The sequence below is a fragment of the Sander vitreus genome, chromosome 22, assembly GCF_031162955.1.
Source record: "Sander vitreus isolate 19-12246 chromosome 22, sanVit1, whole genome shotgun sequence".
In the NCBI taxonomy this organism is placed as follows: Eukaryota; Metazoa; Chordata; class Actinopteri; order Perciformes; family Percidae; genus Sander; species Sander vitreus.
This window is the reverse complement of record NC_135876.1, coordinates 1,029,651-1,052,126: the sequence shown is the minus strand read 5'-3', so window position 1 is coordinate 1,052,126 and position 22,476 is coordinate 1,029,651. Positions and strand designations below refer to the sequence as shown.

Genomic DNA, 22,476 nt, shown 5'->3' with positions numbered 1-22,476 from the left:
TATGAGACCTCCCGTCTCATGCCCTCCCGGCTTGTGCCATCCCCGAGCTTCGACTTTTCAAAATAAAAGCTTGCATCTGTTCCGCTACGTCTTCGTACTTTGGTGTTTTGGATGTTTTTGAACTGAACAGTACGGCAATCATGCTAATGTATACAATTACTTTTTTCAGCAGATGTCTCAGTTACAACACGGTGGAGCTATCAGCTAGCAGTTTTGTGTTTATATGTGGGGCGGCATTTATTCAGTTTGATAAATCCCACGGTCTCTAAAAAGCTATACCTCAAATTGGCTGGCTGACTAAACAGGGAGGGACTAGAAATCCTGTCTATTTTTAGTTTTTTTGTATTTCAAGAGCAAATTGCTCCACAATATGAATACAGATTGATTATCACTTATTTTGTTGGTAAATTCTTTTTAAAGTCATCGCAGGTTTCATCAAATAAACAACAAACGTTAACATCAGGGAGACAACATCCACAAATCTGCCAACTATAGGCTATGTATGGCTATCGTTAATTTAAGTTTAAACGACGTTCAATTAATTGCATCATGCTCACTAACTTAACCATGACTTAATTTAGAAAATAATTCGCAATTTTGTATTCCAAACATCTGAATTTACCGTTGGACACAGCCAGGCATGAGACGGGAGGGCATGAGACAGGAGGTCTCCAGGCTGCAGCCATACACTCTTGGGGCTGTGCGCCCAAGTAGAACCTATGTATGGGAAACAGTGATGCCAGTAACGCGTTACTCTAATCTGACCACTTGTTTAAGTAACGAGTAATCTAACGCGTTACTATTTCCAAACCAGTAATCCAGATTAAAGGTACTTATCCAAGTCACTATGCGTTACTATTTTTGTCATTTTCCTTAGTAAAAATATATATTTTTGCTTTCTTCTTGCGTCTCAGGGAGTGAAGTAACATATGCGACAAGTCATGTTTTCAGCATGTGGACAGGTCACTTGTACCACGCAGCGACACAAACGTAAACACCAATGGAGGGAGGAGAGAGATGCGTGTTTTCTAGCTGGAAATACAGTCACTATGTTGAGTTTGTGTCAGCTAAAGACGGCAACATTAAGGTTGGTTGTCCACTCTGCAGTGGCGACAAAGTGCTGTCTAGCTACAAAAACACTACGTCAAATGTTAAGAAACATTTTGGAGTCGCAACTTTCTGATCAAACCTACAGAGCAAGTCCCAGCAGGTGGTGCGAAGCAGAGAGCAGGAGGCCCCCCACCACCCAAACAATCAAAGCTGGACCTCGGTGCAAAACCAGTAAGTGGGGGAGAGTTGAAGAAGTTGATGGGACAGTATGTTGTAGCGGAAATGCTGCCCTTAACACGGTTGACTCGCTCTCTTTCCTGCCATAACAAACAAGATCCGTACTACTGGCCATGCCCAGCTGCCTCACAGTAAACCAGCTGTCATTTTATGTTGAGGCTGTGGGGGTGTTGTCGGCAGTTGTTCAATGTAACTAATAAAGTAATCTAACTTTGTTACTTTTAAAATCAAGTAATCTGTAAAGTAACTAAGTTACTTTTTCAAAGTAACTGTGGCAACACTGATGGGAAACACTGTGTTATGTTAAGCACGTCATGTTTTGATTGTGACTTGAATGTGTAATTGTTCGTTCAACAAGTCTATCATAAAGACCAGCAATATAATTCAGATGTACGTGTACGTATGAGCTTATGCTGAGCAGCAGGTTAAAAAGTGAGCTCTGAAACAGCAATTTGTCAGATGAAGTGACATATTAACCCGCCCCTTTACACACACACACACACACACACACACACACACACACACACACACACACACACACACACACACACACACACACACACAATATGTCTCTGTATACATTCTGCTATTTAGTGGTTGAGTAAATGAACATGATATTTAAGTGACTGCTATTTCCTGAGAGCAGGCTTTTCTTTCCTCCTCCTCTCGGCTTTTCTCTAAATTTCCCCGGGGAGCTTCAGCCCCCTGGGTTTGGCTCGGTGTCAGAGTCCCGGCAGCCATGATACTTCATCAGGCTTTTGCACCATTATTGGCAAGAGCACTCCATATCCTCTTAGCAGTTATAGCTTTTCAATTTTCCTTTGAAATGCTGAGCCCAGCAGAACATATGGCAATATCTTGGCTTTAAGTCCCGGATTGGACTGAAAGCCTGTAAAACGGCCCCGCATCCTGAACATGCAGCCACAGGCTACACACTCTTTGACCTTTTTGGAGTTTCAGAGCGGTGCCTCTGCACTGCTGTGACCACTGTTAAAGACATTTATAATAGGCACAATTACAAGATGCTGTTGGAACAGTTTGACACAGTAATGTTATGGTGTGAGCTGTCCTATAAAGCATTATTCCTCCACCAACCCCCTCTTCCAAGTGTCTCTTGGGACCCATTCAACATTATGACAGAGTCAAACCATCTCTGTCACACTGCATTCCCCCAAGACACACTTACACACACTCTCCTGCAAGATCAGGTAGTTACAGACTGACTCAAACCCGTGGACAGAGAGAGGCTGTGGCAGGTTGAGTCCTGGCCCACTCACACCTGCTTTCCCTTCTTAAGACTTAAGTACTTTTCTGAAAATCCCCAAAAAAAAAGGAGGCAGAGTGAGCCAGTGCTTCTGGGAAGATAAAAACCATCAGAGAGAGAGTCAGAGAACTATCAAATATGTTCACCAGCTATTGTATCATTTTCAACTCCTCAACAGACTATGGATTTTTAGTCCATTCCATTACTAATTAATGCTGGTGGAGGGGCTGGGGGGGGGGACACACACAGAAGGAGGGTCCACCCTCCTGGAAACCTAATCTGGATCAATAGGGTTGACCTTGGGCTGGGCTGCTAACAGGCAGACTGGACTGAAATGTGTTTTCACTGATTTGCTGATGCTTTATTTATATATACAGTACATATACTGGAGTTTAGTTTAAAAGAGTAGCTTGATATTTTTTGGATATAAGCTTTTTTGTTTTCTTTAGGTTTAGATGAGAAGATTGCTACAGCCAGTAGTTGGTTAAAAAGCTGATTAGCTTCACCAATAGCTTAGCTAACCTGCCCAAAATTAACTACAATTATTTAACACACTCTATCTTACACACATTCTCTTTAATTTTTTGGCGGGGTGCAGTCACCTCCTGGTCTCTTACCCTGCTTCCAGTCTTTATGCTAAGCTAAGCTAACTTCATATTTAGCACACTGTTGATCTCAAAGGAAAGAAGCCTTTTTTTAAAAAACAAAATGTGAAACTTTTTCTTTAACCCTTTTTCTTCTGATGGCATTGGCTTTACTTCATCATCTCATGTTTTATATGTTGTGTGGGCTATTCCTTTAGTTCATCAAAAGAAGATGTCACAAAAACAATGTTAAGTGGGTTTTTTTGAGCCAGTAAAGATGCCCAGGCTCTAAAATTTTCAATTATGATATGTCCCCCGCTTTCTTTTTACATTTCTTCAGTGGTCCCTTATGGAATAATTAATGGTAATATTAACTTGAATATTGCAGTACAAGCAACATCTTAATATTGTGTGATTTTAAAACTCTTATAAGAATATCATCACAAACCCAGCAGCTTGTAATTGATGTATTTTATTGTGAGATGGGGAGTCATAAAAAATGAACAAAAAAAAGAAAACAAACAAAAAACAATCACTATAAAAAAAGATGAGGGTGTTAAAGGGGGAGGGGCATATACAAGTGGGCGTGGCACTGACAAAAAAAGTAACAAATTGGCACAAATAAAAACAGAACAGAACAGAACAAACGTCGATATTATTTTGGCTTGGCAAAAAAAGGACAGTTTGTGTGGTTAAGGGTAATCCTTCAATAAAACAGCCCACACTCATGCTATTAGACATACGATTAGTTTTCAAAAGTTCAGTAGCTTCATATTAGAGAGGGGAAAGAAAACTAACATGAGAATGGATGCACAGAGGTCACAGGTTCCAATTTTCAGGCTTGCAGGGTGTGAGTTTTTTTACCCCAAGGAAAAACATCATTTTATTTGTTCGAAAAACATACTTCAGTATGCTGGAGTCTCATTTTTCCAGACTTGTAGTTGTTTGCCTTTGAATCTTTTTTTCCATACTAAAATATATTATCGTATTAATACAAACTACAGTATTGTACACTACATAGTGTAATAAATAACCATAAAGAAATATAAAAAATAAGACACATAAATATAAAAGTTCTCTATGACTAAACAGACATACCCATCTCCTTGGGGGGTGGGGATAATACTGCCATTGCTGAAAACATACAGTACACACACTGAAACAGAACATAAAACAACATAAGAGACAAACAATAATACTGACAGGTAAACACATGGTTGAATTAAACTCCTGGGATTCATATTTGCCTACGTTTTGTTACCTGAAGACACATCTGAGCATTTCATGGTGTGTTAAACAAGTGCACTGAATAAGCTTTGCAAAGGCAGGACACAACAATGACAAATCATACTTCATCGTCATCCATTGGAACACATGTGCATTGTAATTCTTTTAGCTGCTCAGATTAGAAATAAAAGCAACTTCTCTAAAATCTAGGAAACATGAATATGTGGTAGGCTAAACTCGACTCTCTCAGGTGTGGCGGCAAGCCAAAGTCAACAGTATTCCGGCTTATTGGTTGATCTGGGACCCGGCAATACCTGATCGTAGCTGCTTAGCTTCAACAGCAATATTCAATGGCACTTTTGATATGCATGTTTCTCTCGTTTTAGTTAGATTTTTTGCATATGGCTCGGAGTGGTTTGTAGGCATAGGGAGGGGACAGTTTTCCAAATCCCCTTTCTGCTTGCTCTGAACATTTAAAGCAATAGTTTGACATTTTTTAAATCTATTTTTAATATGCTTATTTGCTTGCTAGATGAGAATTAGATGAGGAGATTAATACCACTCTCCTATCTGTCCGGTAAAAAATGCAGCTAAATACTAGACGTGGAAGAACAGCTTGCCTGGCTCTGTCTGGAAGTCACAAACAGTGTTGCCAACTCTTTTCCAATGAATGTGGCAAGCACAAGCTCCAAAAGTTGCTAGATTGAATATTGTTGACATCATCACATATCATTTGCATACACACAATGTTGCATGTCGACTGACTGCCTGCGCGCCGTGCAATAGGAGAGGCAGAGAGACCAAATGCTGTGGACTGGGATTAGTCTGAGCAGCATGCACGGGAATGAATTACAATATAATATATCTTGCTTTTTCCCTGGTGGTCTAAAAGGTACGTGTCCATATAGGCGTTGTTTTCACAACAGGTGTCGCCCCACTTCCCAGCATTGCATGGTAGTGGGCTTGCCACCAGCATTTATCAGTTTTCTTCACTGACCACTGACAGGCAAAGAAAATAGGCTACACCCGATGGCTGCACCTGATTGGACGAACACGTCACGTGGGGCTGTCTGCTCCCAGATTTCAAAACAGACCATTATGGCGGCTCGTTTGGAATATAATCTCTTATTTAATTAAAATAGTTCACCAAAACGTGTTTCTGAAAAGGAATAGGCGATGCAGTTGCTGAATCTGTCTTCATTTCAGATCGACAACGCTCAGTTTAAAAGATTTTCGTCAGATTTTGAGAGACGTCGAGTCGAGCTGGTCGCTCCTCATCTGCATATAAAGGATTTAACTTTATGCAAATGAAGAGCAGGCGACTCAACCCCCTCCACGCTACCAGAATGCATTGCACCGCTGCTCCCATAGAAATGAATGGTAAGTGTGGAAATGACGCTGACAATGGACATGTACCATTAGTCTCTAAATTTGCTAAATCTGCTTTTTAGAAATAAAGTGGCTAAGAGGGCTCGCTAAATCTAGCAAGAAAGTCGCCAAGTTGGCAACACTGGTCGCAAATATTCCCACATGCATTATCGCCACCTTCTGGACTGAAGTTTGGAGCATTAGCTCAGCAGGAAATAACCGCTAGCATTAGCAGCTTTAGATTTAGCTTTAGCTAGCTGTTTCCCCCTGTTCCGGTGCTCATGCTAAGCTAAGTGGCTGCTGGCTGTAGCCGTATATTTGTGGGTATGAATGTGGGTTCGATCTTCTCGTCTAACTCTCCTTAAAAACAGAACAAAGTACATTTCCCAAAATGTCAAACTATTCCTATGAAACACTGATTTGTATAAGAAACAACAAGACAACAATGAGCCTAAAAGTCTAAAAGGAAGTAAATGAATGAAAAGACCAGTCCGCTCTCCATTGTTTTTCTTCTTAAGGCTCCCAATCCAAATCAAAAGAACATCAAAAAGAAACCTAACGCTAACATATGCTAGCGTGATGGCGTGGTATAGCTAGTGCGGTAATACTGAAGGGTAGACAACACGACTCAACTGCTCAATCCATAGGTAAACCAAGCCATTTGTAGTGCACAGGATTTTTCTTATTTTCCTTCCAACTTAATAAAATACTGACTTTTTTTGTTCATTGGCAATAAAAAGGTATAGAAATATCCCAACTGTACAGCATTTAAAGGTTAAAATATGAGTGATAAAATTAGTAACACTGATAAAAAGAAATGACCCAAGGTGTTTTAGTAATAAAACATTATCTAAAACGTGTCGGCTCTAGCTTCCAAAGTCTGTATAATGCATTTCCTTCGTTTGTTAAAATTTGTGTTCATCTTCATCTTTTTTCTTTACAAATTGATTTTTTTCTAGCAGTGAGAAAACCGTTCTCCTGCGGAAAAGTCACTAGTATTTTTTTCAGGCACACCTGGATTTCTACACAGTAGTGAACTGAAACGAACTGTCAGAGTGACCAGACATCATCTCCTGCGTTCTTCCTCTGCACGGGGAGAGGAGGAATCTGATTGTGTCTCACGGAAGAGTCGGATTCCTCTCTTAGTCAGTATCTCCTTTCTCCTGCGGCATCGGGTTCTGCTCTTCAGACACTATGTTCCCGTGCGTCTCGCCTCCGCTCTCCTCCGTCGCCTCCCCCACCTCCCCCTCTTCCATTCGCCCTTCTTCTGTATCCATCTGGACTTCCTCCTCTTCCCGAATGCTCCAGAGCACCTCCTCCTGCCTTGTGTCAGCCTCCTCTTCTTTCTCTTCCACCTCGACTTCTGTCTTGTCCTCCTCTCCTCCCTCCACCAACACTCTCTCTATTTCCTTCCCATTCCTCTCTTCTTCCTCCTCCTCCTCATCCTCATCCTCATCCCCTCCTTCGTCCCCTATCTGCACCACCTGAATGTCGTCCATGTCCACTGCACCGTCCTCCTCCTCCTCCTCTTCCTCGCTCTCCTCGTCCTCTCTGGTGCTGCTCCCTCGCTCGTCCAGGTCCAGCTGGGCGGCAGCCAGGTGCCGCTGCGCCCGGCCCAGGGCCTCCATCTCGGCTGGGGCCTCGCCGTCTGCCTCGGGGCTCTCCCGGCCCTCGCCTCGGCCCTGCGTCTCCTTCTTGCAGTAGGAGTAACGGTGGTTCATGTGTTGGGAGTAGGAGCCCGAATGGGAGAAGCGCTTGCCGCACTTGTCGCACTGGTAAGGCTTCTCCCCCGAGTGGAGCCGCATGTGTTCGATCAAGTGGTGTTTGTGTTTGAAGGCCTTGCTGCAGATGCCACACTCGTGAGGCCGTTTCCCTGCAGAGGAGGAGAAAACAAATATGCATCAACACCTCTGTTTAAAGGAAAATGGAAATGCCGTTGAGTAAAAAGGCAGGGACATAGATGGGACAACCAAAAAAACACTCCAGTGCAATCGCAGTGACTCCTCCCACATTGCTGCGTGTAAGGAGAGGCCCATAACAGTATCTATCATCAATGTATCCAAGGAGAACATTTCAAAACAATACAACAACATCACAACATTTGTGCTTGCAAACCTTCAAGGAAACTTTATCCAGCCCTGCCTGAAACAGCTAGTTTCACCTAGGATGAGGTCATTTGGAGCTGAAAACTATGTTTGCAAGCCAGGTATCAGAGTAATAAAGACAAATAAAACTGAAACGCCTCTGAGAGTGTTGACCTGCACTTGGCCACGGAGTCATCATCTTAGAGCAATCCAAATCACTACCAGAGCTCGTCTCTTGCAACATTTGGGGCGTCGCATGAGAAGCTGGCAGTGCAGAGGTGGGGAGTTGGCGGAAAGAAATTCTCAGACCTCTTCTGTGCATGTTGAGTAATACCTGCTGGAATGGAGGCGTCCACCCTTCTTTACGCTGTAGCTCAAAATCCCCCCTTCACTCACACAATGACTCATCTTTCCCAAGACCCAACAGCGTGGGATGTTGAGACAAGTTCCGGTTCTGGTTATGTTTTTTAGTCCATCTATGACTTCTGGCCGTGTTTGGGTATAGGCCTAGGGAAAACATGAGAGTTTGTATTTACCTGTGTGTTCATATTTGTGTCTCAGCAGCGAGCTGCTCTTCTGGAAGATCTTGTCGCACAGGTCGCAGGCATACATGCCGCTATCCGTCTTCTTCATCTTCTTCCTCGGCGGGCCCGAGTCGGAGTCGTTCTGCTCCTCTACGGTGGACACGCCCTCTGAGCCTGTGTCATGTTTCTCCTCCTGGAGAATATGAGAAATCACAGATGTATTGGTTGGAATTCAGAATGTTTGACAATGGAATGACTCAGAAAAGTACCACTACTCGTAAACAACTTGTGCGTGTGCATTGCAGGAAATGATGCTGTGTCATTTCCTACTCATAGCTCTCTTGAGGCAGTTGTGAAAGTAAAATCACGCAGAATTTTCACGTTATGGGTGAGCAATCTTTTCCTCGGCCCAAAACAAAACCATACTGTTCACTTACACTGTATGAGCACACCTACGGTTTTCTCCTGTCCCTTGGCTGGTTCAACTCATCTACTGATGCAGTGAAAGTGGATGTGGGTCAATATTAAGGAGAAGATATATACACAGAGCTCTTTTTTTACAAGGCAGGTCTATGCCAATCCACTTAACACGAAGGTATAATACAACAACAATAAATCAATGAGGCAGGCAGAGGTGTGCCGTTTAAACAGATTCCAGCAGATCAATAGGGGCTCTGCAGTAAAATGCAGCCTCATGTCCTCTGGGTGACAGCCCAGGAAGATCACTCATACACCCAGAGAAATCTACATCCATCATTACGGGCCCATTAGGTGTCTGCACAATAAAGAACTATTAGGGGCTATCATTTTTACAAAGAGCTGAATTCTGACATTTCTATATATGACTTATTGATTACATTTTGGATGGATTCACACTATCTATCATGTTCTGGTGGTTTTGAACAATAAGAAGTAATGATCTGGACTAAAGGGTATGACTGATCGCTCCAAAAAGAGAAAAGCCAACTTGATTCCAACCCACTTGCTTCTCAAAATGGCTACCGGATAGGCACTGAAACCAAATGATTCACAAGCAGTGCAGGAAAGAATCCAGAGTTTCAGAGTCAGACCTGTTTGCTGTGGCTGTCCTGAAGAGGTCCGAACTCCAGCAACATTATAGTATAAACAACAACTTTATTGTCAGACCTGATCCAGTGAAACTAGAGAATGAAGCTAAGAAAAGCTGTGAACATAGGCAAGTTGTGTTAACTATGGACAGAGCCTGTGCTAAGCTAACTGGCTGCAGCTTAATATTTAGCATACAGATATGAGACGCTCTCCAACTCTCGGCAAGAAATCATATAAGCATATTTCAGAAAATGTTAAACTATACTTTAAACAAAGACAGAGAAGCTAAATATGGGGACATAAATGACTGCACACCTTGACTCCGTTGAGGTGGATGGTTTCCTGCGTCTCCGTCCCCGCGGGGCTGTTGGCTGTAGTGGTATAGGTGTAAGCCAGCTGGGGGATCAGGATAGTCTGTTTGTTGTTAGTGGCTAGTGCCCTTAGGCATTGCATTGTGGTCACAATGTCGAGGGGTTTGGCACTTGGCTGGCTGGCGTACAGTGCGATGGGGCTGGTGCCCATGGCTGAGAGGGTCGATGCCTCTTTCTTTGTGCAAGTTAAGTTTAGAGGTTCATCCACATTGGTAGAGCCAGAGGAAGGAGAGGGGTGAACGCGGGCTTTAGCCACCACTCTCTCCGCTTCCTCTCTGGCGGGCTTTGGCAGCGACAGGTCTAGGGGTCCCTCAGTGCTCAGGGGAGACTGGCCTGGGACGGGACTGCCAGCTGTCAGGTTTAGTGGCGACGGAGGGTCCGGCGAGCTGTGAGTGCCATTGACCTCCGCTGGAGTGGCTTCTGTAGGGCTGTCCTGAGTCACGGAAGGGCTCATATTGACCATGTTCTTCCCTGGGACCAGAGACACCACACTGATAGCTTCACAGGTGTCCTCTTCCTCTGATGGAGGTGTCGGGGCACCCAGTGATATCTGACCCTCTTGCATTTTGTCAAACCACTTCTTTACCACATGGGTTGGCAGGCTGACTGAGTCAGAGATCTTAGCCAGCTCATCCTTGGTGGGCTCTGCATTTAAGGCAAAGTAGGCCTTGAGCAGGGACAATAGGTTCTTGGGCTGGTTACAAAGTCCTCCCTCTGACAGCAAGGCAGCGACAGCAGACTCAGACTTATCCAGGCCTGCTCCGTTCAGCCTGAGACCATCCTTCTTGCAGTGCTTAAGGGCATGGAGTGCTTCCAGCCCGCCGGGACAGTTATCACACAGGAGACAAGTTTTAGTGGTCTTTTCCTCTTTTTCTTTAGTCTCATTGGGCCTGGCGCCTCTGATGGTTAGATCCTCTGGGAGTTTCTGGGACTTGAAGTTGTCAGTGGTGGTCTGACCTGGTGATGTTGGCTCAGGCTCTTTCTTTAGGTTATGGGCCGTGAGCTGGCCCTGGTTGGGGTCCAAACTGTAGTTTATAATAATTTTTGCATTTCCATCCTGACCCACAATAGGCAGACTGATGGCTGAGATGAGTTGCTGCTGTCCAGGATGGAGCATTCCAGTGGTTAACCCCGAGTTCACCTGCCCCTGGCCCTGGCCTTTGGCATTGTTTTCCAGCACCTGGCGAATTATGTTACCATCCACCGCTACTTTGAGAGCATTCTGCAGGTCTGCCAGGTTGATGCTGATGGGTGACACCAGGCCCACAGTGGGCAGGACCACGGCCTGCACTGTGCCCTGCAGAGGAGCTGCAGCACCTCCACTGAAAACCCCACCGTTCATGGCGGCCATAGATGGGGATGTCATCACCGTTGGCTTGTACTCGTAGTCCACAGGCTCGGTCTTGATCTGATTGAGTGGCAGCTGCTCTTGCAGGGGCTTGCTGTGCTCCAGCTTCTCCCTAATCTGGGTGCGGAGGACTGAGGGGGGCGTGGGGGGCACTGGTGATGGACCCTGGGCCTGGGTTTTGGCGTTTCCTAGGCGCGGTCGGCCGTTAACTGAGATGACACTGATGCACTTCTTACTGCTGATGTGGGAGCTGTAGGAGCCTGAGTGGGAGAAGCGCTTTTTGCAGTTGGAGCACTCGTAGGGTTTCTCTCCTGAATAAAACCACAATGTGTATAACAGAGGGAAAGATAGAGGGCGGGGGGAAGAAAGAGAAACAGATTTCCATTAGTGAATGAAGCTAAATGAGCAAACTAGGCTATGAGCAGTGCGGTAGGAAAAAGCTCTAATGCATTTCAATGATGCTTAAATGCTGATGTAATGGCACCATTGGGAATTGCCCTTCTCTAATTGCTGTCCCATAATGCCAAAAGAAACACAATTATGGCACGTTAAGGAAGAGCACACAGTGGACCGAAACACAGAGAATGATATCTAAATACAGGGAATCGGCTAAACATAAATAAAACAAATATTGGTTCAGTGGACACTGAAACATCTGAGGCCAACAGAGAATCATGGCAAAAACGTATACAGTAGACCTTCTCACACGCACACACACACACACACACACACACACACACACACACACACACACACACACCCATACACACACAAAATGCTGCCATGGTGACAGGGGTTGTCCACTCACCGCTGTGGATGCGTAGGTGCTCCTTCAGATGGTGCTTGTATTTAAATGCTTTGCCACATTCAGTGCACTTGAATTTACGATTGCCTCCCGACTGTGTGATGTGTCTCTGTCAGACGAGGGGAGAGGGGACATTCAGTGAGATACACAATGAAAACACAACCTTTGAACTGCTACTAATTCATGTCACAATGTCATTAATCAATCGAGGGCAAAGTTCTTATTTATCATGTTTGGAAGTAAGCTGCTAAAGAAATGGGACTAAGCCTCCATGTAGGTTTGCATCATTTAGAATCACTTTGTCATGGTGTATAATTACTACAGCACTACAGAAGTAGTATGCTACTGAAACCAGTAGATTTTATTATTATAGTACCAGACTGTGTAGTATGCTCTTAAAAGAGGATTCAAGGATTTACAAATCATCTGGCTGCATTAAGTATTTAAGTTAGCTAAAAACTGCATTTCAACTTACAACTCAGAAGAGCAGATCAAAATATTCAAATCCTTAGAGAATTAGAAGATACCAGAAGAGGAGATTTGTCAGTTTAACCGGTGAAGGTGTGTTTGATCAGTATCCAGTCCTGACCAGTTTGTCAGTCAGTTTTTACCTGATCCCTTCCGCCCTTGTGGACTGTCATATGCCTCTCGAGTTGAGCGCGGTATGCAAAGCTGTAGCTGCACTCGGGGCAGTTGAAGCTCTCTTCGGTTTTCTCGTGCCGGTACTTGATGTGCTCTTTCAGGGAGCTGTAACGCTTGTAGCCACGTGCGCAGTACGGGCAGGTGAGTAGCTGAGAGAAGGAATCAGGAGTTCCTGGGTGAAGAAAAAAACACAAGAGGAGAGTGTTGTAATGACATATATGAGAGTGAATGGGGGGGAGGAGAAGAGAGGGGAGGGGGTCAATAGGGAGGGTTCTTTGATGCCACAGTAACACTCCTCTGTTAGGTCACCAATCACTGAGAGATCCTCCCCCACAGGTAAACAGCACCCAGGTGACCAAATGGATAATCGCTGATTAGTGATCCACAGTAACGCCCTCCTGTCCTTGAAAAAAATAGCATGCTGGGTTGCAGGACTGGAATTCATGTTTTGCTTTTGTACTTCTTGCCCAGCAATTATAGCTTTCAGATGCCTCAAATTCCATCATTTGATTGCCTATTGTGCATTTGGAGCGTTTCAAAAACACCCACGCATGTTAAGGAACAACAGCCGCCTGCCGAGCTCCAAGCTGGTTAACAGAGGGTCTCAGATGCCTGGCTCCCACACAGGTAAAGCATTACTTTGTTAACAGGTGATGTATTAAGTTCCCCTGCGGGACAGGTGAGGGCCTCGGGATGGGAATGCACACACATTATCGCCCAGGTAGCCGTGAGTCAGGGCTCACACGGACGTGACAAATTTACCCAGGTGTTGCTGTTTCTCATCCTCCACTCTCCCTCCGGCCCTCCCCTCCTCCCTCATGTTTTTCCCCTCTGTGGTAGCAGGTAAAAGCCAAAAGCCTGGGAGCAATAAAGGCCCCAGTGTGCTGCACTTAACAAATAGCGGTGTGTGTAATGATGTCGGAGAGTGGCGTTAATGGGGTGGAGTTAACACCTAAGGTGAGACAGGGAGCAGGTAGATCCATCTCCAGGGGGCAAGTAATTACTGGGTAGGTGCAGTAATAGTGTGAGAGCTCAGTGACTATGAGCTCTCAGGTGGAAATAGTGGTGTGTGTGTGTGTGTGTGTGTGTGTGTGTGTGTGTGTGTGTGTGCATGCATGATTTAGGGACACTACACCTTGCTTGTGTGCACTACTAATAGAGATATGAATGACATTTAAAGCAGTCAATGCATAAAGCACATAATAGTAATTCTGAAAAGGGATGTGTACACAACAATGATGAGTGCTTTGATAGTGTTTTATATAACATGAATAGACTTGTGAATGCTGTGTGGTGATGTCTTGTACCATTCTCGTCATGGACGCTGGCGTCAGGGGTGCCCTGACGTTGGGGCTCATCCTCTGGGGCTTCTGGGTAGATGACGGCCGTGTCTCCTTGCTGGAGCATCTCCTCCACTAGGGCGTCTGTGCTCACATCATCCTCAGCGTCTGACACACAATCCTCCTTGACTGGGAAGGGACAAACACACACTGATTAGAGTCATGCCTGCAAAAACAGGCATTATCGATTGCCCCATTATTTCAAGACGTACATGTTTTTCTATCGACGTAGGCTGTACATATGAAACCTTAACCTTTGTATATGAAATGTGATAATCCATTAATGTCACAGCGAGTGTCATTATAGCTGAACCGGATCTTACAGTCCAAGCTCTTGATCATGGCATGTGACGCCAGAAAAAAAACAAAAAACATCCTGAATGCTGTTCATAATAGAATGAGAAAACTAATTAGCATCAAAGGCCACAGGCTACTGTATGAGCATCAAGCTCTTTGTAAGAACTGAATGGCAAGCATCTATTCACAGTGTTAGGTAAGGTACTTGTTGAGACTGGGACTGATAATTAGGTGATGTATCTTGTCCTGATGTATTGCAGCGGATAGATATCACGCAGCATGCACACAGGCTAACACACACACCACGCTCTGCTCTCTGGAGAGGCTCGGCCTTCTTACTGTGTTTAATATCCCAGCAAATGAGAGCCTGCATGTGGGAGCCGAGCGTGCTCTTACTCCACATCACATGAGCCTGGCTAACTAGTCTAACGAGCACTAATTACCAAGCTGCGGATCATAGGAAGTGTAACCTGACAATGGAGTTTAGGATGCACAGATCTTCCTTCCCTCTTTCTGTCTGCTCTTCCAGAGCTTCCTGAAGTGGATACCGGAACCAAGTATAGTGTGTCGGCGATTAAACCGAGCATTATTCCTCTATGGATATGTTAGTGTGCCTATGTGTATCATTACAGAGAATAATTACATGGGTGAGCTATCAGCTAAAAGCAAAGTTAGACCACTGTGGATACTGTGGTAGTGTTTACTGGGCAGATGTTTTACGGATTGATTTAAGCACTCCTCCAGCTTAGAGGAGATTTGAGAATTGTGCTTTGTGAATTGTGTGTGTGTGTGTGTGTGTGTGTGTGTGTGCGTTGAAAGACGGGACCAGCTGTGTTCTCCTAGGAGATGGGAACAGGTGTAGCTCTTCATGACTCACCGACGCACAGTGAATACCAGTGCTCTTACATAAAGCCCTGCTCTGGCTTCCTCTGGTGCACCTTAACAAAAGCCATGAAACAGTCATTTGTTGCTAGGGTTATTAAAGACCATTCGAAGAAAACCAGAGATAATAGATGATACAGAGAAAAAGCTGTGTGTTGGTGAATGTGTATGTAAAGCAGAAGGCCAACAGCAGGTGCTGAGAAAGTGGAATTGTGGGATTCTCATCATATAGTGGAGGGTCTGGAACACATTGGGGGATGCTAACCCCCACATATCACACAGCTTTTCTCCAATGACCAACAACACCCCCCAGACAAGTTTAAAGACCAACTTAAAGAAATAGTTTGACATTTTGGGAAATACGCTTAATTTCTAGTATTTTACTAAAAAACAATGTGTAGACTAATGCAAAAGCAATCACTTATGTCCCACGAGAAGTGTGTCTGTATGTGCAGAGACCTAGTCTAGATCCAGGACGTTCCACTTCTGTGATTGTTCAGGTGCCGCCGAAAAATCCGCCGGATGTCCTTTTCAGCCTGATGTCTGTCCCCTTCCTCTGTCTCTGTCTCTGTGTTGGCGTTCTAACCTCTGGTGGATTTGTGAGGACTATGGTTAACTGCTCCTCAGATCTCTGCAGGGTAAATCCAGACAGCTGGCTAGACTATCTGTCCAATCTGAGTTTTCTGTCGCACGACTAAAACTACTTTTGAACGTCCACACGTTCCACCAAAACAAGTTCCTTCCTGAGGCTATTTAGCAGAGGCACCGTGGCTCCGTCCGGTGCCTAGCACCGCCCATGACGATTGTGATTGGTTTAAAGAAATGCCAATAAACCAGAGCACATTTTTCTCCCATCCCAGAATGCTATGTAGAATAGCCAGACCCTCCTTTGCAGCATTGTGGAGAAAGGACTGGCAATGTGAGACTAGCAGAGACCCCTGCCCTCTGCCTACATTTTCTCGTTTCTTCTTATTTTGCGGTGTGTGGGACGTTTATGGGTGTCAGTAAAGAGCCTTTGTGCCCCACGTAGGTGTATAACCCCCAGCAATAACTCACTCTCTTAATTCACTCTCTAGCTCACTCGACCTCTGCTCCTGCCCTCTCTCTCACACTCTCTCGCTCTCTCATTCTCTGTGTTTACACACAGTAAGCGATACTCACTACATATTACACCTTTAATAAGTTGTCTTATATTTTTCACAGTTCTGTTGGCCGTTGACAAGACATTGTCAAACACTGTTGCATGTGGGGAAGTGCTGATCTGTGTTCAGCTCCCATCCACTGCTCAAAGGCAGCATCCAAACACTCAAACACACCTCTAGGCTACTAAATGTTGAGCATGTGTGTGAAGTAGCGTCCCAGCTGGGGGTCTGTGGTGCAAAGGTATGACAAGCGGTTGTTTTCACTCCTTGTGTGTGTGTGCGTGTGTGTGTGTGTGTGTCTGTCTGTGTGTGTGTGTGTGTTTCGGCTCTTTGTTAAGTACAGAGCGAGGTCAGAAGGGTTCACAGCCTCGCTGAGGCGGCTCCGTGTTATCAGGCTGCTCCCCTGACATGAAACATCACACAGGCCATTTATGTGCTGACGCAGGGATGTGAATGCACCACTGCACAAGTGGAAAATCAGTTCAATCCCAGAACGAAGGCCCCGTGAGGTTGGAGCAGGACATTCTGTTGCAGCTCTGATGTAAAAAAATAAATAAATAAATATATATATATATATTTTTTTCTTTCTTTATTTTACAGTGTAACCTAACTGTAGTACGTCTAAGAACAACATTACCGGACCACCCACTTTCTCCTCCTCTCTTTCCCTCACTCCTTTCTCATCCTTCTCTTCCCACATCTCTGCAACATGATACAACGGTATCCCATGATGCATTTCCTGCCCTGGCTGACCTTTGCCCCCACCGTTTCCTGTGGTTGTGCATCCAGACCCGTTTGTAGGTTCTATCTTGGATGGGAGAGACATCAGCGATAAGGATTTGCACAAACAGCTCAAATATTCCACAGTCATTAGTGAAGATGATGTGCGTTATCTCCCATCAACAGGAGGGAAGTCAGAGAATACATGTGAGGTATTTCCAAATCTAGCATGATTTGCTTATCCTTAGTGCTATCAAGTATTTGTGTTGTGTCTCTCCAATGGACAATCTTCCTCTGGAGATTCTTCCTTTCCTGTCCAGAAGGGTGGCTCAGTTTTAACCTCACATGGTGACATAAGGCACACAGGAATGTAAGTGTTCCTATGTGTCCCTGTTTTACAAATGATCTAAATGGATATGAGACCGATTCTTAGGAACATCAAATATCATCACTGCATGTCAGGCCAACAGTGAGGAAATAGTAGTTAGTGTCATTGTGCGTGAGAGCCTAGCAACTTCACTGCTGGTTGGAATAATGCAGTAGAGCACTCCACTAACAATCTTAGGCTATATTTCCATGCAGTTAAACCCAGTCTTTTGCTGTCATTTAGTGCCATTGCAGCCTCATGATATCAAAGCTCTCCAGGTCCACCCTGCATGTAATCATGCTCTTCAACTCATCAAATGTGAAGGAGAAGCCCTCCCAGGTCAACACTCTCTCTACCTTTCTATCCTCCGGAATTAGTCAGCCTGTTCTTAGAGGAAAACAGGCTGTAGTTTACACAGACATTGGGCTGCTCCACCACTACATAATCATTTAGGAGTGAATGAGTAATGACAGCGAGCAGGGTGCCCGTGATACCATATAATCAAGAGGAATGATGCAGAACAAGAGAAACAGTGAGACAGAACGGGAGTGTTAAAAAAAGAAAAGGAGGGGAGGAAAGGAAAGATGGCAAAGCACTGAAAAACCACCTTTTTGGTTTTGAAGCGCGGCCGTCTCAGGAGCTAGGGTGTCAAGGTTTTAATTTGAAGCAAACTTGGCTACGCCGAGGAGAAGATTAGTGGGTGGTGGTCACTTTTCAAGGCTGCACCAGAGACTTCTCTGTTCTCAGGAGTGAAACCAACAGACGGGGGGATGAAGACATGAAGAGATGAGAGAAGTGTTGGTTTAAAGGACTGTGGCCTTCCCCTTGTTTCATCAGTCCGACTTAAAGTGACAGCAAAGATGTTGCTTGATGTGTGATATGAGGGTTAGAGACAGTGAGAGAGCAAGAAAGAGAGGTGTATGTGTGTGTGTGTGTGAGCACTCATGAGTGAAGTCAAAAGAAAATATGCCTGATCAGGCATAACTGCGGAGCGCAGCCAGCTCACTGAGCTGTTTCAGTGTAACTCATGCTTTTGAAGTGTTTAATGTTCACGAGCCCTGGCCAAAACCAATGACATTATTCTTCCTCCAACTTTCCCTTTATGCAAGGAGGTACAGCTGGAGAGCAGTGATGAAAATGACAGCATTGTCTGGGGAATAGGTGGTTAGACCTGTGGTTGCAGTGTGTACACGTATGTGCAACCAAAACCATGCAACTGAAACTGACTGAGCTGAAACTCATTGGAGAGGAATTTCAACAAAAAAAATTCCTCCCTTAACTGAAAGTGATAGGTCGCTGGACATTTTCGCATGTGCTAACTTGACCTCTTGCTAAATTAACCCCCCCCCCACCTCGGTCTCACACATCCCTCACCCATGAAAAATCCAGCCAAAATCTGCAAAGAGCAACACCCTAAAATAAATATTCTTGCGGCTGAATATCTAATTACATTTCATATGGGCCTGTCACAGTGTTGCACATACTGTACTTGGCACAGGCCCGAAACTAACAGTGTCTCACACACACACACACACACACACACACACACACACACACACACAGATTTATATGCACGTGCAGCATGAGGTCAGGAGAGCAGCGCAGAGGCCTTGGGCCCAGGTTGAAACACCAACATCCTTCAGCACCTGCAATTGTTGTTTTGGAGGGGGGAGGGGTGCGACGTCAGCTCTTCCTGTGGCGGTGAGCCGCCTCTGATGTCACTTCCACATGGTTTGAGGTAAAAAGAAGTTCACGGCTGCCCCTCAAATGCCCACAAGTGACATAAAACTCTCCACTGGCGCTTAGGTTGCGAGGCTATTTTCTGTGCTTGAAGGTCTCTCCCTCTGTTGGCATTGTCTTTGTTTAATATCGTGCTTCCTGCCATAGTTGGAAACCCACCACGTGTAGTACCTGTTTCCTTACACTCTGTGTTTCACAATGAGACAAAAGCCTGGTACTTAACTGTGCACAGACGTCAGCGAGGCATTTCTTAACTTAGCCTGCTTCACGTCAGCTGATGCCAAAATGAGACAGCACCAGTCGAACAATTAATGTCATAACAATACATAAAGAGGCTGCATGATGTTTGCATTCATGTGCTGGAGGCATTTTAAAAGTAACGCTCTTATCCTGAGCAGATAGGATAATTATCACGTTTAAAGACACTTGCCAGCCTAACAATGGCAAGACTGACAGTGAAAGGAGACTATGAAAATATACATCTTAAGACGTAATTTGTTCTGATACGGAAAAATGTGTAATATAGATGATACTAGTGGCATGAAACCTTACTGTGCCTTGTCTCAATAAACTGGCACTTGTCTAAAGACAAGTCTGGCAAATAGTTAATTAAGTGCTGTTATCCCCCACTGGCATCATTTTAAAGCAGAAAATAAGATGAAATGAGCACTGGCTGAACTTTTTCACAATGCCGAAAAGTGGAACACAAGTCACAGAACATTGCGTAATTGGTGGGTAGGAAGAAGAGGTGTGTATTTGCATGGTTCACTGCAGCTGTGTTTAGGGCTGGGTATCGTTCAAAAAATGTCGATACTGATACCGTGACTTCGATACCGGTTCCTAAACTATAATTTTTTCAATACCAATTTTATAAAACAAAGAAATGACAACATTATGGCACAAATCTCTATGTATTTTACAGCTCCGACTACGTGAGACTACTGTGTAACGTAGAGATTTTCCTGCGTGCGTCTACGACATGTAATAGTAGACAGCCAATCACAGACATTATTAGATCTTGGTAGAAGTATGCTGCGTGCTCATTGGCTCACTGACTCTGATGAGATTTACTCCTTAGGTATTGAATGACGAGGCATTTTTCAATAGTCGATACTTTAGAGGCAATTCAGTTGGTGCCTAAAAGTTATTGAAGTACCCAGCCCTAGCTGTGTGATAATAATAATACGTCCTTTGAGTGCGCGTCTGGTCTCACCCCCGTCCCAGCAGCGCTCCCTGGGGTGCTCGTCGTCTGGCAGGGTGCTGTCGCAGTCGGCCAGGCTGCCTTCCTCCTCCACGATGTGCAGCTTGTCCTCGTCATCCGAGTCTGAGCCGGCCTCCACCACATTATTGTAGTTAGTCACTGTGCAAGGAGACATGGAGGACAGAGGTTAAAATGACTGGTCAGTTTAGGTCTGTCTTTTTGTAAAGTAGTCTTTAAAGGAGAGTGAACAGCTTACACACATTTAGTCATTTTTATCCTTGATAAAGATAACGGGAGGTGGACTGTATGTTCTTGAAAACGAGCACTGAATGCGAAAGGCCATGAGTTGGAGAGGTTAAATATATGTACTATGTCACTTAAATGTCAAAACTATTAAAGGGAATGGATGAAGGAGGAGGGGGTAAGGAGCTGGAAACACCACTTAAACAGCCTAACTTCAATAGATGAGATTTAAATGATCCCCATGGGCAAATTGGGTTGTTAAAGCAGGAGAGGATAAAACAGCTTGGGCACTAACATCAGAGTAAATAGAAGGCTATTAAAAAATACTTTAAGTGCTGATTTTTGATCCATGTATGCAATTGAAAATGTAAGAAAGATATAAATCCTCAGTGAAAACAAACTGTAACAAGAGGCTCTGTGTTGCCGAGAAACAGAAAAATCACACTTAAGAAGTTGCAAACACACATACAGTACCAGTGTGTGAGATCATTAGATTACAGGCTGAAGTGGTGTGTGTGTGTGTTTGTGTTTGTGTGTGTGTGTGTGTGTGTGTGTGTGTGTGTGTGTGTGTGTGTGTGAGTGAATGTGTGCTGTGTGGGAGTCAGTGTGACCTGGACGGTTGTGTTATGGGCTGAAGGAGCCAGGAGACACAGAGACAGCCAGCCTACAGAGAGGGTTATTACGGGGAGTAAATTTTCCTGACCGACTGTCTGCCTCAGATGTGTGTGTGTGTGTGTGTGTGTGTGTGTGTGTGTGTGTGTGTGAGTGTGTTCCTGTGTATTCTTTTCATTTCCACCTCGTTCCTCCATCTCTCAATTCCACCTGTGTTACTTCCACCCACTCTCCTTCCATCCCTTATGCTCCACTGAGAGAGCTACAGATCCTCTTGGAGGCCAAATCAATTCTCCAGTGAGAGCAGCCCAGTCAGCAGAGGGCCCGGGCTGCAGCACTGAAACTACCTCTCCAGCTACTTTATCTCACATCATACACACTGCACATAGCGCTTGCACATACATACACACACACACCACCTGCATTCACTCACTGAATATGCACTGCCAGTACAAAGCACCTGAACTTTTTTTTTCTTTCTATCTTCACTCACCCCCAACCCTGCTCGCCTACCTCTTTCTGAAGTGGTCTGCTAATGTCGGGAGGAGGCGTTCCTGGGAGAACCATGATCCTCCGTTTCAATCAATGAGAATTGTTTTGGTGAGGTCTCTCCCTTTCTCTCTGCATTGTGCAGGTCATTACAAACCGGGTGGTATTCACGCACACTCTGTAGACGTGCAGGATTCAGGCTGAGGGGGAGGCGGGAGGAAGGAGGTGAGGGGGCGGAGCGATGAAAGGTGGTGGAGGAGGGAGAAGTGCTGTTATTTGGCGAGTCGTTCACGGGGTCAACACCGCTGTGCCGCAGCTGCGAAATCCTACCAGGGTTCATCAGAAGAGCTATTTAATTCTCAACCTCTCTTCACTCTATTCCTCACTCCACAATATAATCTTTTTTCCCCTTTAATATGATGTGAACGCCACCATATTGTAGTTTTCAAAAGATACATTCAGAGGTGACACACATCCTTTGTACCTGGATTGCTAATATATGACAACTGAAGCCCTGGGAGCACTCCCATTCAAATAAACTAATAATTAATTGGATTTATATGGCATTGAGAGAGTGTATAAACTAGTCTGTGCTTGTTCCTTTCTCCCCTCTCCCTTGTCTGCCTTACACCAACTCTCTCTCCCTATCCCTACCTCTCTTTTCTGTCAGAGAGACACTGCCAGGTGATGTATTGTCCGTTCAGCAGCCCAAACAGGGTGCAGCACTTCATTCTGAAACAGGAGGTGATTTGGGACGAGTCTGAGAGGCTGTTTAGGGCCACAGCCACTCAGGTGTGGAGCTGAGGTCAGCGATTACAAAGGCAACACTCTCCGCCGGCAGTGTCAAGAGAAAATGATCAAATATAAAGCT

General features: G+C 44.8%; 1 protein-coding gene across 1 annotated transcript in view; it reads right to left on the bottom strand.

Moving 5' to 3' along the window:
• Nucleotides 1-3,591: 3,591 nt before the first annotated feature.
• zeb1b (zinc finger E-box binding homeobox 1b) overlaps nucleotides 3,592-22,476 on the bottom strand; it is a 58,898-nt gene continuing 40,013 nt past the window's right edge. Inside the window, exons 2-8 of the mRNA XM_078280306.1 lie at nucleotides 20,274-20,420; nucleotides 13,880-14,041; nucleotides 12,542-12,744; nucleotides 11,934-12,039; nucleotides 9,722-11,436; nucleotides 8,351-8,531; nucleotides 3,592-7,603 (exon numbers count right to left, since the gene is read on the bottom strand). Coding sequence (XP_078136432.1) covers nucleotides 6,873-7,603; nucleotides 8,351-8,531; nucleotides 9,722-11,436; nucleotides 11,934-12,039; nucleotides 12,542-12,744; nucleotides 13,880-14,041; nucleotides 20,274-20,420 — 3,245 coding nt within the window. The 3' untranslated portion in view covers nucleotides 3,592-6,872. The remainder of the gene's footprint in view (nucleotides 7,604-8,350; nucleotides 8,532-9,721; nucleotides 11,437-11,933; nucleotides 12,040-12,541; nucleotides 12,745-13,879; nucleotides 14,042-20,273; nucleotides 20,421-22,476) is intronic.